The 18,168-nt window shown below is 42.6% G+C and overlaps 1 protein-coding gene across 2 annotated transcripts in view; it reads left to right on the top strand.

Moving 5' to 3' along the window:
• Window positions 1-8,066: 8,066 nt before the first annotated feature.
• Window positions 8,067-18,168, top strand: part of LOC121576949 (dual specificity tyrosine-phosphorylation-regulated kinase 4-like) — a 30,338-nt gene continuing 20,236 nt past the window's right edge. Inside the window, exons 1-2 of one of the 2 annotated variants that reach the window (XM_041890568.2) lie at window positions 8,067-8,130; window positions 8,855-8,937. In XM_041890568.2, coding sequence (XP_041746502.2) covers window positions 8,872-8,937 — 66 coding nt within the window. In that variant the 5' untranslated portion in view covers window positions 8,067-8,130; window positions 8,855-8,871. Of the gene's footprint in view, window positions 8,131-8,854; window positions 8,938-17,298; window positions 17,723-18,168 lie in introns of those variants that run through there. The other variant, XM_041890567.2, reaches the window with a different exon arrangement.

The raw sequence follows: 18,168 nt of genomic DNA, 5'->3' as shown, positions 1-18,168 counted from the left end.
ACAACTGAGCTAGCTGTGCTTTTGAAATACAACTTTCGTCGTATTGTGTTTTTTTTTGTTTATTAATAAAATGTAAATGTAGGACACACAAGTGGGACCATATGGAGGTTTATCTTATTATTCGAATAATGGTTTTCCATTGTCATTAACAGTATATATTTCAACATTTTGTCAATGTACACAAAAAAAGAACGAATCACCTAAACAGAAACACAATATAGATGTGCCAGATTCATTCAGGTTGTAACTGGATAGTTTGAAATAAGTACTTGAGGACTTATTTCAATGTGGTCTTTTAGCGAAGTTATTCAGTATTCATTTTTTATAGTTTGTACACTGTTAGGAGACTTGAGACACGTTATTCAGTAACTAACGTTAGCTACAGTATCAGTTCTCTGTGTCTGACAAGTAGTATGGAGCTGCGGCTCTGAGAATTGTTTCTTCATCCTATGCAATATATTCCCAGTGAATTTGGTGATGTTTCCCCGTTCAGAGAAATTAGTCATTGAAGTTAGGTTAATGTCCCATACTACATCCTGACCACTAGATGGTGCTGTTCCTGCCATTAGGTAAAACAAGTTTGAAGATCCCCCCCTCAATGTTGAAGGGATAGTTCACCCAAATTACAAAATGAAATTTGTTTCCTTACCCTGTAAGCAGTCTATGGACAAGGTATGACAGCAACCCATGCTTTGGTTTTGTTGGCCACTGTTTTAACCTTTTTTGCATTTATGGCATAAATCCAATGCAAGTCAATGGTACCTATATTAGCATTTTCACACTTAATGTTCAAATTATCCTAAAGTATCTCAAATTGATTGTAACTCAATGATGTTACTTATAGATTATTTGGATATGAAGTGCGAAAATGCTAATATAGGTACCATTGACTTGCATTGGATTTGTGCCACAAATGCAAAAAAGTTAGCATTTGAAACAGTGGCCAGGTTAACAAAACCAAAGCATGGTTGCTGTCATACCTGGTCCATAAACTGCTTACAGGGTAAAAAAAAAACAATATGTCATTTTGTATGGGTGAACTACCCTTTAACATTGGGGTGGTCAGAAGCTGGTAATATCAGGATGTAGGATGGGACATAAACCTATCAACGTCAATCACTAATTTCTCTGAACAGGGGGGAAAAAACATCACCAAATTCACTGAGAACATAGGACGAAGAAACAGTACTCCGAGCCGCAGCTCCATACTAGGCTACTTGTCAGAGATAGAGAACTGATACTGTATAATCGTTGTTGCGATTGGGATTGGCATGGGGTGTGGGGGTCTGTGTGTGGCTTTTGACCATTCCTTTGGATTACTCATGTCTAACTCATTGTTAGGAAAAAAGTTTTGTCCAACTCGGATGTTAGGTACTTTATTGAATATTATATGCAATCAATAAACTTAATTTCTCAGATCAAATTATATTTAAACAAAAATAATGTAGCAGGAATGCTAATTTGATCTGTTTCTAACTACAGAAGTGATTTCAGAACAATCTGAGATGGTGGGTGTCATGGCTTGCTGAAATGACATGGAACGACCCAACTGCAAAGACTATGATAACTGTTTCATTTGAGTGTGATGAATGATCACTATTTACTATTGTCAACAGAGCCAAGAACCAATTAAATTACTCAGACTTGATGGAGCTTGATGATGGTACGGTGATGATGATACCAACTGTTTGGAAATTCTAAACTTTTACAAATTATCAGAATGTCAACGCTCCCGTTTTTTTTTTTTTTTCAATCAGATGAAGATTTTGCCTGTTTAAAAGGACCTCCCAGCAAGAAAGTTTGGATCCTTGTCAAAGAACCACAGAGAGACAAGAGTCTGTGTCAATCAAGGATTCAAAGAATGTAGGCCTGTAATTTGTATTTTGATTTTTAAAAAAAATACGAATTACTACATGTTTTGTAGGTGTCACACGGAAAAACATCTTCACACACTGCCATCAAGTTAGGCACTATTTTGATCAGTGAATCCATCCATGCAACATGGATCTTCATAGGGGAAATCATGGCCATGCAAGGCAAGCGTATAGACAGTCACTGTGTGTGTTTTTCAGATTGTCTTAGGATGACAAAGAGAATGAAGTGGATTCACAAACATCCTGTTCTCTCTCTGTGATCAAAGAGCTGTAGTTGTCTTAGAGAAAGCACCCAGTGGAATAAGTATGTTCAGTGATCCTTTTATAAAGCCTTTATGAACATTCATTATTTAGAGAAACATAGTACTTTGTCAAACCTGCTGTATAACATGTCAGACAGAGCTAAACATGCTGTAAATCATGAGAGTAACGTTAAACCCTGCCTATAGTCTCTGTGTTCTAATGAGTTTCTCTCTCTCTCTCTTAGGCCTTCACGAGGTCACAAATGAGAGGGGATCCAATGTCAACCCCTCCAGCCAGAGACAGGCAGCTGCCAAAGCTACAGATCAATAGAGATCTGTACTGAAGGTGGTGGGGAGAATAAGGATTACGAGCCTACCTGCACACCATCTGTCATTATGTACGGCAGTGTTTCTCCACTCCAGTCATCGAGTACCCCCAACAGCAAATCAATTTGTTGTAGCCTCGCCCCAGAAAAACTCACCTGATTCAACTCATTGAGGGCTTGATGTTTAGTTGACAAGTTGAATCAGGTGTGCTTGTCAGGGGATACAACAAAACATGGTACTGTTTGGGGGTACTGGAGTTGGGAAACACTGATGTTCAGTGTATTAATGCCCTCAATATGCTGTTTATTTTGTTGCACTGCATAGCAGTGTTTTGGTTTAGTGGTGTCAAACTGTGAACAACATATGTGAAAACATGATTCTTGATTACAATGCAATTACTACTACTGTCATTCTTACACACTCAGGGGCGAACAGAGTTTAAGTAAGGACTAGGCTAATTCTACTTAAATTAATCCAGATTTATGGACGGAGGTAAAAGAAAACGTTCAAAGAATTTCAGTGACTGTTAAAAAAACCTCTTGAAGTGAATTGTGTCAAACCACCCAATTATCAACAACTAACAGCATGATTCAACAACAGAAAACAAGAAAAATAATACCTGCACTACCATTTGTAATGAATTCAACGCAAATGAAAAAGTCAACAAAATGATGCTAAAACAACTTAAGATTAGATACTATATTTATTGTTGGCCCAGTTTTACAAATCAGAGTCACTTTGAAATGTTAGTTTTCTTGTGTAATACAACACAGTGGGGCCTAAATGTATTTGTGTGACAGAAATGTAACAGAAACAATATAATACTTAATTACTAATATCATTTCTGTATTGTCATGTCTTTCTGTTCCTGTGAAAAAACACAATCAACTTAAAGAAGACAAATGCTGTTGCTCATAGGGAGCGTTTCCAGACTGGTAAGACCAGAGACAGATGAGCTGGGGGACTTGTTGACCGGGTTCATTGATAGCCAACAACCGCTGGAAGGTATCCCAGATGATGACCATTTGGACAGTTCAGATTGGGGACCGTTCCAATCCTCATTTGGTAGGACACATTCATTCAACATATGCCATCCCCGGACTGCAGGAAATATGTGATGTTGTCAGTCATCTCTTGCACTCCCATAATAAAAATGATGTAATGAACTCAACTCTTGAAAAATAATGTTCTCTAATGCAGCAATGTAATCATTTTCTAGAGGCAGATGATCACCATAGCTTGGAGGGGACTTGTCTTAACAGGATGAAGGTCAGCCCGTGAGCAAGTCACTAACCCAGGCCGGAGGACAAAGACAGAGGCTGAGCATGCATGAGAAACTGGCCATGGCATTTCATGAGTGCAAACTAATGTATTTAAAAAAGGAGCATGATATGAAGATGCAAATCCTTTATGTTGAGTTGGCTATGGAGGAGGAGAAGGAGAGAAACATGAAGCAGCAGCCGTACCAATGTTCTTCTCGAACCAGCACCAGTTCCGGGTCCTGACATTTCCATTTGTGAATTATTACTATTGTTTGCTTCAATCCCATGAGCTATCTGTTGTGAGAAGTGCTGCATAGCAAAAGCTTCTCTGCAGGCTTGTACATTTCTGTCATTGTCTGCCTCAACCATGGGAACATCTGGGTCATCCTCACCTTCAATGCCAGGATCTGGGGAGCCATGCTGTTTGAGGTAATTGTGAAGCAATGCTGTTGCAATTATGAGAATGCGGCATCATGGTTGAAAGCGCAATATGTTTCTGAGACACTGGAAAGACTCTTCCACACAAAACATGTGCTCCACTACTCCTCTGGTGCGGATATGTAGATTTATTGAGAAACTGTTTTTAAGATTCCTGTACTCCTCAGCATCTGCTGTAGAGGGACACTTGATGGGAATTTGACATCCATCTATACAGCCAATGACTCCAGGGAAGCTCCCATATTCATAGAACTCTACCTTGTAGTTGTCTTGGGCAGCAGCATCAGGGAACTTTATGTAATTGTCTTTCAGTTCACATATAGCATTGCAGACTTTCTGGACTATTCTGCATACAGTCAGTTCACTTACAGACAAAAATCTCCTGTTTCACAATGGAAGGTTCCAGATGCCAAAAACCTCAATGTGATCAGTACTTGTAGGGAAGTAGGGCAGGTCATCCCCTGAAGAGAGTCAGCTAATAGCCTTGGCTCAAGCAAACAAATAATGTCAGCTGCATTTTCTTTGTACATACGGAAACGGTCACGAAAATTGATTTCATCAAAATCATTCAGTGGCTTATTCCTGTCTATAACCGCCCTTCTGTCTGGCCTTGGTGGTGCTCTTTGATCATCATTGTCCAGGTAATCAATTTTCCTCCATTGCCAAGGTCAACCTGGGGGCCAACATCCATTAATCTGAAGTTAAGCCTGCCTCTGGCCAGGTTTAATTTAAGCCTTCACTTAGATCTAGATTACCTCTAATCGTCTTTCTGGAAATCAGACTTTTAAAATCTAGACTAGGGCAAGCCTGAGACTATTTTAAACCATGTCTGAGAAATGCAATTTCAGTTTGTCCAGTTAAAAGAGCAATTTAGTCTAGGATTAGGCTTAATCTGTGTCCATGAAACCACCCCTCAGAGCGTGACCAGAGTTTTGATGAGGAGGATTAGAGCAATGAGGAGTTCACTGCAAAGAAAGTGGGAAATGGGGAAACGGGGAAGAAAACCAAAACAGCTCAGCCTCTAAGAAAGCAGATGAAAAGAAGCCTAAAAACACTGAAGAACAAAGAAAGGGATATTGCAAAATCTTCAACAATGTTTTTGGTAAAACAGTGTACTAGTATCTATAGATGTGCTTGGGTGTGGCTTCTGTGCATTTTCCAAAGCCCCAAACTTGCAGTGCTTTCATGCACAGAAGAAAGAATAGAGATGTTAGTGATAAGGTTTCATAAATGAGCTCTTCAATTTAGTTATTTATCTATTTTTAGCTTTATGCGTACGTTATATAGTGACAAAAATAACAGAAGTCACTTTCAGTGAATGGACGTTTTATTTTTCTCAGTTGGCATTTGTAACTCTTGTCATGACAGTCAAACTTACAGCATGTGTTGTCGTAGTAGCCTAGGCTTACTATACTCTGACTACAGTGCATTCGTTACAGCTTTATTCTAAAATGGATTAAATTATTTTTTTTCCTCATCAGTCTACACACAATACCCCATAATGACAAAGCAAAAACAGAAATACCTTATTTACATAAGTATTCAGATCCTTTGCTATGAGACTCGAAATTGAGCTCAGGTGTATCCTGTTTCCATTGATCATCCTTGAGCTGTTTCTACAACTTGATTGGAGTCCACCTGTGGTAAATTCAATTGATTGAACATGATTTGGAAAGGCACACACCTGTCTATATTAGGTCCCACAGTTAACAGTGCATGTCCGAGAAAAAACCAAGCCATGAGTTCGAAGGAATTGTCCGTAGAGCTCAGAGACAGGATTGTGTTGAGGCACAGATCTGGGGAAGGGTACCAAAAACCATTTTCAGCATTGAAGGTCCCCAAGAACATAGTGGCCTCCATCATTCTTAAATGGAAGAAGTTTGAAACCACCAAGACTCTTCCTAAAGCTGGCCGCCCGGCCAAACTGAGCAATCGGCGGAGAAGGGCCTTGGTCAGGGGAGTTCCTCTGTGGGGATGGGAGAACCTTCCAGAAGGACAACCATCTCTGCTGCACTCCACCAATCAGGCCTTTATGGTCAAGTGGCCAGACGTAAGCCACTCCTCAGTAAAAGGCACATGACAGCCCGCTTGGAGTTTACCAAAAGGCACCTAAAGGACTCTCAGACCATGAGAAACAAGATTCTCTGGTCTGATGAAACAAAGATTGAACAATTTAGTCTGAATGCTAAGCATCACGTATGGAGGAAACCTGGCACCATCCCTACGGTGAAGCATGGTGGTGGCAGCATCATGCTGTGGGGAGGTTTTTCAGCGGCAGGGACTGGGAGACTAGTCAGGATCGAGGGAAAGACGAACAGAGAAAAGTACAGAGAGATCCTTGATGAAAACCTGCTCCAGAGCGCTCAGGACCTCAGACTGGGGCGAAGGTTCACCTTCCAACAGGACAACGACCCTAAGCACACAGCCAAGACAATGCAGGAGTGGCTTCGGGACAAGTCTCTGAATGTCTTTGAGTGGCCCAGCCAGAGCCCGGACTTGAACCCGATCTAACATCTCTGGAGAGACCTGAAAATAGCTGTGCAGCGACGCTCCCCATCCAACCTTACAGAGCTTGAGAGGGTCTGTAAAGAAGAATGGGAGAAACTCCTCAAATTCAGGTGTGCCAAGCTTGTAGCGTCATACCCAAGAAGACTCGAAGCTGTAATCACTGCCAAAGGTGCTTCAACAGAGTACTGAGTAAAGGGTCTGAATACTTATGTAAATGTCATATATTTTTATTTTTAATACATTTGCAAACATTTCTAAAAACTTGTTTTTGCTTTGTCATAATGGGGTATTGTCTGAAGATTGATGAGGGAAAAAATACGATTTAATCCATTTTAGAATAAGGTTGTAAAGCAAAATAAATAGGAAAAAGTCAAGGGGTCTGAATACTTCCCGAATGCACTGTATACAGTATCTATGGAAACCTGAACTGTGTTCTGATGTCCCCTTGGCGTAGAGGGGTAAACTGGTTTAACGGCCCTGTTTGTGAGCCAGTTGTTTGTGTCGGTAGTAGGACTCTACAAGCATTTGGCACTTTAGAAGGGTTCTGTTTGGAGTTATAGGGGCTAAAGCAGGTTTTAATTTCACAATCCAGAGACAAGACCCCCATTAAAGATGCATGCTGTGTCCATTACAGGTATTTAACTGATTTGCTTACATGTCTCTCCATCCTGAATGACAGCTTTTCAGCCACAAATCACACACAGATTGAATTTAACAAATATCTCAGATAGCCTAGTCACTATTATTGGGATGTATAGCCACTCCTGTATTATTGTCATATTTAATTTATTGCAGTGACTGCATGATAAGCATTACAGGTGTTTCACTGAGTCTAATCAGGAATTATCTTGATGGGGTATATTGCATCTGGTGGCAACTGCAAGGATATTGATTTCTTCAGTGGATTTGTTCAAGTAGCTTTATTGGACTGTTGGCTGATGATGAGTAGGCTAAACTCATCAGTGACTATCAGCTTATTTCCTAATAATAACAGACATGGAGATGTATGAAGAAAGAAGTCACAGCAGGCATAGCCTACCATTGTAGATATGATCTGGTAGTCTACAGTTACTGTATGTAAGTGACAAAAAAAAATCCCTTTCTTCTTTGGGTCATTCTTCATAATACGTTTATGACCTTGGGGCCTCAGGGAAGGACCCTACCTGGTCCAAACCAGATAACGGCAAAATGATTTATGGGATCGACCGGAATTCGAACAAATAGATGTTAGGGAACTTATGTAACTGTGACGCCATCAGATCCATTGTGTTTGGAGTAATGAGAAATTCCCCTGGTTACCGAGAGAGTGCCATAGAGCGCCATGGTTGAAGTGTGGGAGGCGAGCCCCCTCCTCGCAGCTCAGCTACATTGACGCAGCGGGACCCGACCACCGTCACAGCACAGTAATATATTAGATTTTTACCATAAGAGTAGACCATGACAAACCATGAGTGTGACTAATAGATCCACGGAGAAGAGGTTAGTAGGCTATTTGTAGGGGATGGGGACAAAATGTTTTTACATGTTATGTGATGTGATTGACTATAATTACATGTCAGATGTATTTCAGTTATGTTTGTGGACACCATAATTCAATATTTTTGCATGACACATTTGCAATAGCAATGTGAAATTGCAATAATATCCAAACAGTCTAGCCTAGGCCTACTGTATTGTAGCAGTGGTGGCAGGTGTTGGCTAAATATGATCATAGCCAAAACAATACGTGTAATAGAAGTTGTGAACAAGAATGAGCCCATTTAGAAGGGAATGGAGAAAGGTGGGTAATGTTTTTATTTTGATGCAGGTCTTTGCCAGTGGGGGTCAGTAGTTTGCCATTGGTTTACAAGGAGCTATATGGACTAGGCTATTATATACCTCAGCCTACACAAACTAAGAAAAGGGCAACCTTTCTAAAACAAACTAATTGGAAAACCATGTCAATCAACTTTCTCTGAGGTACACAAGGATGTTAAAACATCTAACATAAATATGTTATATCACAGGAGATTATGTATTTCTGCCCCAACTCCCAATGGACATTTATCATTGTTACATTGTAAATATGTATATATTATTATTGTTGTTTCATTCACTTCTCTTTAACCTGCACTGTCGGAGCTCGGAGCTTAAGAATTTCACTGTACTCTGCTATTACATCTGCGACCCTGTGCATGTGACTAATAAACTCTAATCTAATTAGTTTTTTACAGGAATGCAATGAAGAAGAAGCTGGAAAATCTGATAAAGGAGAGGAATAATGTCTCCCTACCACTGCTAAAAAAGGTAGGACAAAAACACTGTCAGAAATGCACAGGTGAGTTTTCCAGACATTTGGCCTGTAAATCTGCCATTACTTTTTTCAGTACAGTAGGTCCTTGTGTCTGCTCAAAGCACCCTAAAGTGATGGTGTAATTTCCAAAGCTCCCATTAGCTTAATCAAAATAATGATTTAGCTATGCTTACTTAGATTGAGCCACTGTAAAAAACCTGGCTTGATTTTGATAGAGAAATGAGAATGAGCTAACGGGGCTTATCTGCTGTTATTCACTCACTTTCCATGAGCAGCTCTTTAGATCAGGAGGTTAGGAGAGGGAGGGAGGCGCTGTGGTGTGTGCAGCAGTCAATTTGGCCCACGCTGATTTAGTGGCCATTAAACAAATGTTTAGGCTCATTGTGTGGGCTCAGTGGGCTGATTTATTCAGGAACACATTCTTCCCTTGTGTCTGTGGAGTCTTGGCCCCTTGGCCTGGAAGACAGGGTGTTGGACCGTTGTGCACTCCACACTCACTGAGCATGTACTATCAAAAATGCCCACCTGCTGATTCTGCCCTCTCTTTGAACATCAACCTGTTTACAACCTGTTTACTGTCAACAGAAAGCAGAGTAAACCAGACCCCGCGCCATGAACCCGGTTAATTACATGGTCATAGAACTCTTATTACAAAAAAAATCACATTGATCTAAAGGAAAATGTGAGGTGTACCCTGCATGCATCCATACACCTGTTAGACTAAACTGAGACTTGTTATAAAGTAAGGAACATTGGGATCAATAAAATCTGGGCCACATTATTGGTGCAGTCATAGCATTCTACAGTATTTAAATAGAGGGCACTCTAGGTACAGTACCTTAGTGTTGAGAGCTTCAGTAGCGCAGGTAGGACCCTGTACTGATGACTCCCCTACTGACATATTCACCCGGGCCTCAGGAAGATTAGCATGGGCCATACATCACCTCTCAACACCAGGCCAAGGTTCCACTCTCCGCTGATCAAGTTTTCATACAGGCCACCACAACCATGAGAATTGACAGTCACCTGCAGGCTTTGAAGTGAGACAGAACAGGAAGTGTCTTCAATGCTACCTGGGACTGGGTCTATTAATAACTACCTCAACGGGATGTCAGTGTGAAATGAGGCTAAAAACAAGGTAGTCATGGAAGAACGAAGGAGGAAAATGAGTTAAGACAAGGTAGCTTGTGAAGTATGATTTCAGCAGAGACAGGGGCTCTTTTGGATGAAGAAAAGTCGTTAAGTATTCCTTGGTAGTCGTTTCCATCACCACAGAAATTACATGTAGCCTGTCGGATTGTGATAATGTGGAAAAAGATTACAAATGTTCTTGGACATGACATGAGCACCCACAAACAAATATAAATCACCCAGTCCAAAGGCGCAAAATAAATATGGAAACGTCAATATGCTACTACAGTCAAGTCCTTTAACATTGCCAATCATCAATCATCTCTTTTTACATTTTACATTTTAGTCATTTAGCAGACACTCTTATCCAGAGCGACTTACAGTTAGTGAGTGCATACATTTTCATACTGGCCCCCCGTGGGAATGGAACCATCAACCCTGGCGTTGCAAACGCCATGCTCTACCAACTGAGCTACACAGGACTTTTTAGTCATGTAAATCTAATTTTAGCACAGTGGCAGTCATGCCCTTCCCTGACCTTTAACCCTGAGTAGTGTTTTGAACTTAACATTAAAGCCTCAGGCTAGGATGTTTTATTGGTTGGCATTGACACAGTCAGCATTTGTCTGAAGAACTTTTAACTTCACACTGAGAGAGACAAAAAAGCTGCCTTAATAAGAACCTCTTGTACCTAATGAGAAATTTTCAACAAGAACTGTTGCAAAGAAAACAGTTGGATCTTTTCAGCTTTTTAGCAGAGGTTGGTTGACTTTCAGGCTCTTTTATCGGCTGGTGATGTTGTTGTTGCTGGTCTCTGTAAACAGCCTTGGGAACCCACTGCGGCATCACAAGACACAGAGGCATCAAGTTTCTCACTGCAGCTCAACTTCTGCAGGATGTGAAATGTGAATGGTATTTTGCTGCAATGACATACTTTCCACTGAATTATTCGATACACAGAGGAGAAGTGCTATTACATGAAAATAAACTTTCAACACCCCAATTGCTTCATACTTTGGTTTTTTAGTGGGTACCTTTCTACCTTGTTCTGTTTTGCAGTGGTAAAACATTTAGTGAGGGGGACCAGGTGCACATTCATAAGACTGTCTCCAGTGGATTGTGTGGCCTGGACCAGGTTGTGTGTTCCAGCCCTAAGGCTCAGCTCCTACTCCTAGTTAGCCCAACTCAGCCTGCCACCCCCCTGGGGACCGGGCCACAGTATGCACTGCACTGTCGCCCATTATTCCAATGAACTCTGTCCCCGATAAGGTTTCTCATCACAGCTTTGTCCTCGGCTGACACTGGACACTAACACTCGCTGTGGCATCGGTGAAAAAGGACAGCTGGGTGGCTCCTCAAGTCTAACGTACATTCATTGGATTTGCAGCGAATGCTGGGTAAACAGCAACCCAGGGGGGTTGTTAATTAGTGACTAGCTTTGTAGCATTAACCTCTGTTGTTCCTCAACACTGAGTCCTGGTAGAGTACGTACGGTTGGATGGTAGTGCCAAAACACAGCCCACCTCCTCTATGGGGACTGGGCCATCATTGTGTAATGTGTGAAGACCTGCCTGCTCAGAAAGATATTAAGAATGCTGTATTTCACCTCCCTCTATTTGAGTGATTTCTGAAGAATTTTCCAGACGCTCATGAAGTGAGATCTGAGATATCTGAGTTGATATCAGGAACATTATAAGACACTGTTGTGCAGCAACAACAAAAAACACTCTGTCAACTTGACTTATGTACTAGGAGAAAAAAAAACAATGAGACTGAGAAAATAAAATAATGATTAGAAGGGCAATGTTAGAATAGCAATGTGTTGGTCAGAAAAGGTATTTGAGGCCACAGTGTGTCAGTATAGAGTACCACAGTATGAGTCATAATACCCATAAAACCTAGCAGTCAAACAAGGAAATGGTGCCAATCGTTTTTCCACCATTCATTTTTCCCATAGGGGATTTTAGAAACCCAAACTCTGGTCAAAATAAGGGCTATGTTTCATTTAGGCTTACCCTGGCGTGATGTTTTGAGAACCATGTAAATCTCTCTAGGACAAGATCAATATATATCTGCCTGTATTTACCCCCCCAAAATGAAATGCTAATTAGCTGCTAATGTGGCTATCATAAAGAACTACAAATGCCAAATTTGGCAACATCTCTTTAAATTGACAATTTGGTGAACTGTCTTGTGCAAGTTTAAATGTACACAATACCTGTTAGTAAAGGTGTCAGCTAGAGATGACATGCAGGACTTTGATGCTAATTTGCATTTTCGAATCTGAGAGTAAATAGAGCCGAATATATTGATAAAAGTCACCTTGTCCGAGAGAGATTTACATGGTTATCAAAACATAATGCCAGGGTAAGCCTACACGAAACATAGCCCTTATTTTAAGTGTTTCTAAAATTCCCTATGGGAAAAATGAATGGCGGAAAAATGATTGGAACCATTTCCCTGTTTGACCGCTAGGTTTTATGGGTATTATGACACCTCCACTTTGGGGCTCCATATGGCTATGTTTGCCTTATGAGCCAGGCCTGAATGGAGCCTTACTAGATTACATCTGAACCCCATTTGATAAAGGAAGCCATGGTGTCTCTGTGAAGGTATCTCTGTCAAAGACCCGGATATCAATGTGATTTGATTACACGCTTTGGAACAGCCCTTGTATTTGGCGGCTTTTGGCCAATGAGATAACAAGTGTACATTCCCATAGTACATTGACACATGATGTCATCGGGTTAATTCCCCCATTTGTGGTAATTGTTCTGTAATTGTTCTAATTTGAAGGGAGCTTATTGTTCGTGTCTCACTGGTTTTGGAATACACCTTATGTGTCCAGTCTGTGACAAAAGGGGTTAAGGGGATCACCTTACGAAGTTTGTTGTGGAAGGTGACAGGGTTGTGTGAGTTCTTACACGTGAAAGACGGGCTGGCGGTGACATCATGACGCTTGTCTTATCTGGGTGACACAGTGCTCCTCTGCTTGTCACCTCTCCTGGGCCATGGAGAACGGCCCAAAATGGTACAGGCTGGCACAGGAGGCTATGATGACCAATGGGTCACTCACTACACAGTAACTCATCCTATTGTCAACAGATTCCTTATTGTCAATTTGCACATCAGACACGCACAATTCCAATGTACAATAATGAACTATCTTGGTCCCCTAATATCTGTGGCGCCAAAGCCTTTCAGGGCATCCATCAGAGGACTTGGTCCAGGGCCATACAGAGGGACACTAGGCCATCATCACTCACTGCTCCATCCTCAGGTTCCTGGCTCAGCTAGGTACTCTGTCTGGGGCAGCCAGGTCACCACCAGTGGCAAGCCTCACATGATACAGTAGGTTTTATTTAGAACTATCCAGCAATGCTGCTAGTGTCTTCAACCTCCCCACCTCACTCCGCCCTGCCACCCCTCACCCCAGCTTTAGACCTTAGTCTGAGCCATTTACCTGGAGACAGGGAGCCAGTGCTCCTGGGGTCCATCTTACCTGCTTTCCCCTGCCACCTCTCACTCTCTCTGGAGCAACCGGAGCTGGACATGGGGCCATGGGCTGGTTCACATGCCCAGGAGGGAGAGCAGACTCTGGGTGAGGACGGGGGTGATGATGAGGTAAGACCTCCAGGGAGCTACTGACCTCCTGCGGTATGTACTGCTCATGCTGCTTCAAGCAGTGTGACATTTGGCATCGAGAAGGCAACAGCATTGCAGTCTGCTCCAGTTCAGGATAATACTGTACAGTAGCTGATCGGCAGGAAATAGTGCTCATTAAATAGGTTGTTTTGTTTGAAAAAATCCATTCCAATATGTATTGCTACTCTGCACATGATGGCACTATTGATCCATTTTGCTTATTTTAAGTATAAGAAATTGAAAGAACATACAATGCTGTACCTACAGTACACTTGATCTTTGCCTTGTAAAATTACTGTTTGTGTGTGTGTGTGTGCATATTTTGGTGGACAAAACAAGCAGTGTTGAGATTGCAGGGTTTCTTTAATGCAATACAGAACTAACAAAATACATTCTCTCTCAGAAGGCTTACAGTGTAGCCTATTGCACTCCTTTTCCTATTGCACAGTCTAGTACTTACTGTAGGCCTCCTATCGTGACCACAGCCGTCCACCTACCATAATCCCATCACATTAACATCCTTACCTGCATTTCCTTAATTGCGCTCAGCTGGCGGTCATTTTCCCCGCACTGAAAAACTCCTGTTGTATTCAGGTATATTTTTAGAGTGCAGTTTAGTAGGGGCATGGCAAAGACAAGATAGATGAATGAATGGACTAAATCTGACTAAATCAAATTTGGCCAGCACAATGTTGCTGATATTGATTGGTTCTCATTGTACTGCTGAAGCTTCTCTGCTGAGAGCAAGGGTATGGATATGGTTTCTGTACCATATCGTTCTGTCTGGTATATTATTGATACTGTGTATTGTTTGCATTGCCCAGGGTCATCAAAAGGCAAGTTGGCAGGATGCAGAGTACGGTCATGATAATGACTGTAAACGGCGTGGATACTGCATTAGGAGTTACTCATTATATTTATAACGTGATCCTGAGAATGCTCTCTCCTGTTCCGGGTCAGACCATAGATAGTCTGACACACTGCTCATTGTGATAATGTAGGGTAAGGTGGTGGCTCGTAGTAGGCTGGGGATTTGGTTTTGAAGGATTCTGGCAGGGGACAAAGGAAATAAAACAAGACAATGCTGTAATTCTAAAGTACACTCATCCCCTAAACCAGGCCAGACGAAGGTGCTCCCTATACAGTAGAATGTGTGCCATGTTGTCTATAGTTGGCATCTATCCACTCTGAGGTTCTGATCTTTCTTACATTAGGTTTTTATATGAGGTATGTGTGTTGGTGGCCCAGTCCAGATGGCTGGCCCTGATATCACACATTATTGACGCTACAGTGAGGGACTAGGCCACTGGTCCACTCTGCCCACCCCCGTTATGGAGCACTTAAACACCTGGAATAAGATATTATAGGCCTAAACAGCCAGAGAGAGTAATAGTATTGATTATAATATTATCTCAAAGTTCATATTTTCATGGCTTTGTTTGTGAGATTACTTAAATTGTATTTACTTAACTCTGCACAGTTATTTGTTATGTGTAATCAAAAGCCCAACGCTGCTTATGTCTCTGTTAGCTCACATACAGTGTATTTATCCTTTAATACATTAGCCTACTTTCCCTCCAATTTGGTCTTTCTGGGTGAAACCTTTGTTTTTGCTAGGAGACCAGCGTTGGCCTTCCCTGCCAAGAATGTGAAAGGCTCCTCACATAACTAATGGGATTTGGCCTGAGCCTGATTATTCCACAGCTACTCTGACAAACGACATTCTGACCACAGGGCCACATTGGTTTTATGGACATGAATAAAACTGACCTATAAATAGAGAGGTTATGGTGATTGAAATGACTTTGTAACATGCTGTCAGCTACTCATCTTGATAACATCATGCCAGCTAGGTACTCTACTAAAGGTGTCAGGGGGGCTCTACATAAGTTGTTATAGATGGGCATAGTATAAAACTTTTCATTGATAAATACTTGATGATAAAAATAATGGATAACATTTACATGACACTTTTCAGTAGTCACTCAAAGTGTTTTACATGTTGATTTCATTGAGTTCCTCTCCTCATTTCCGATGTGCCTCACAAATTCATAGTGGTGTGTATCTGGTAACTAATCCTCACACTGGTGCCATAAACAATTCTGTAAAAGGGGCAACCTTATAATCACCTGTAAACATGACCCACATCTCTCCCCCCGAGCCATGTTGTCGCTTTGCTCGCTGACTAAACTGCAGATGCTGCAGCGTGCCTGCCAGCCAGGTCATTACCCAGACTCCTCTTCTGCCAAGCGTCAGGAGACTGACTGCGCTTTGTCACCTGGCGGCGGCTCGCTCACTTCGCCTCAATCGCCTGGCACCTGACTCCTATTAGGGAGCCACGACAGGCTGCAGGTCAGGGCCTCTGGCTCTGAGTCTGAGGTTTGGCCAGCTAGCCCCTGCCTGCCTTCTGTTCAACATAGAAATATAATAATTTCAAAGCTGTTCACTCCCTCCCCTCCCATGAGTCCCCTCCCTGCTTGGCTTACTTACTGACCGACTGACTAATTGTGAGCTCCCGCCTATAAACCCCAGCGATCTGGGGGCCCTGGGAGTCTAGCAGTCTGTTCAAGTGTTCCTGTTTGATAAAGCTGTGTGAGGCTGCGTGAGGAGGAAACACTGACAGTGGCAGCCTTGGGTGACACTTGGGTACTGCTCCAGAATGCCTGATGATGTTAGTAGGGAATAGCACCTTTTTCATGCAACAATAGCTATAGTTTGATTGACATAGTCACAGACATACGTTTTGACCATGAAAGACACATTACTCATTGCAAGCATGCAGAGACAAAATGTATCAAGATAAGTCTCCTAAGGTTGGCTCCTTTGCGAGGCAAGCTGTCATGAATGTCAGTTGAGAGACCCACATACACAACAGCATGCTAAAACAACTGCAAACTAAAGTGAGGCCTAGATTATAGGCCTTAGAAGTGATGTGGTAAAATATAACTCAGATATTCTGAGTGTGATGTCATAAGTTCACAGAGTTTCTTACCTGTAGACCTATCGTCCATCTTCAGTAACATTAAGGTTAGTTTAGACCTAGTGCCCCTAACCTCCTGCCTTTAAAAAGCCACACCAGTCATCCTCTGAGTTCCTCTGTGCTCTGTCCTGGTGTGGACTGTGGAGCCTCCAGCTGCTGCAGTGGAGGCTGGCAGCGTGGCAGGCACCAGGATAAGATTTCATCACTGCGCTGTTTGTCAGCAAGGCGGTGGTATCCCGTGGGGCTTGCAGCAGAGCAGGTGGTGAAGGGGGAAATATGACAGCTCTAGTGGTTCTGTCTCCAGGAGACCGCAGCAGGGAGAGGCGTCAGCCAGGCCGCCTGGGAACTCTATTAATGCTCTGCCTGCGCCTCTATCTGACTCCACAGCCCCATGAAGGGAGAGGGATCTGTCACCTGCACTCCTCCTCCCCAAGAGGCCCTTCTCACAGGAAGCCAGTGCCAGGCCCCTGCTGCTGCATCTCCGGTTCAGGATGGGTGCCTCATCGAGCCCCCTCCACACATCAGCCTCCTCCTCCCTCACCAAGCACAGCAGCAGCAGCAGCCTCCTTTCCCTGTCTGTGAGCCTGCCTGCCTGCCCATCTGTCTCCTGGACCAGAGAGAAGCCCAGGCTCTGCGAGGGCTGATACAGATGATACAGGGAACCACCCTGCTCAGTCCAGCTTCTGTTCCACCTGTTCCACCATGTGAACTACCAGAGGAAGACTTATTAAGGAGTGCTACAAAAACATCTACATTACCAGTGTTGCGAAGACAAGGAAGAAGGTTTTGTAAAACGGGTCTCAAGGAACAGCATCCTCCCTCTGCTCTGGGGTGGTCTGACCTTAATCTCTAAAAAAGCCCCCTCCAGTTGGGTGTGGTGGGGCTGAGGTGTGGCAGCATGGAGGAGCTTCATTATGGGGGGAGACGAGACCTCGCCTGCCTGCTGTGGCTTTAACCTCCTCCAGGGCTGCTGGGGCAGCCAGGGCTGCGGGAACAGGAGGGTCCAGCCTGAGGTACATGAGGTAATTCATGGTACAGAGGGAGTTACGTCGGTGGGTAAACTTTAGATGGTCAACTGAGGCTCTCTTTTCCTCAATCACTTCATCTTTATAACTCAATCTCTTTTCTCAGGCTTGCTTTCTGTTTTGATATGGTGCTATTTTCAGTCGAGGCACTAGTGATCATTTGCTTAGCAACACAAGTAAATGAAACTCTGGTGAATGATATGTTATGTTATACATTTGGCAAATTTCCAGTGATTATGACAGGAAATGCAGTTTCCAAGAAATTGCACAGTGACTTGATCTGCTTTAGCTAGCTATGCGTCACTAAACCGTACTTAGTCACCTGGGTGATATAAGACTGCATAATGACTGTGTCTGTCTCCCCTGTGGACTCTGGCAGATCTAAAAGTGGCTTGTTTACTTGGTGTTTGATAATTAACAACATTAACATCCTTTCTGTTACT

The sequence above is a fragment of the Coregonus clupeaformis genome, chromosome 11 (genome assembly GCF_020615455.1).
Source record: "Coregonus clupeaformis isolate EN_2021a chromosome 11, ASM2061545v1, whole genome shotgun sequence".
Lineage (NCBI taxonomy): Eukaryota > Metazoa > Chordata > Actinopteri > Salmoniformes > Salmonidae > Coregonus > Coregonus clupeaformis.
The sequence above is the reverse complement of the archived record's forward strand: the minus strand, read 5'-3'. Positions and strand labels throughout refer to the sequence as shown.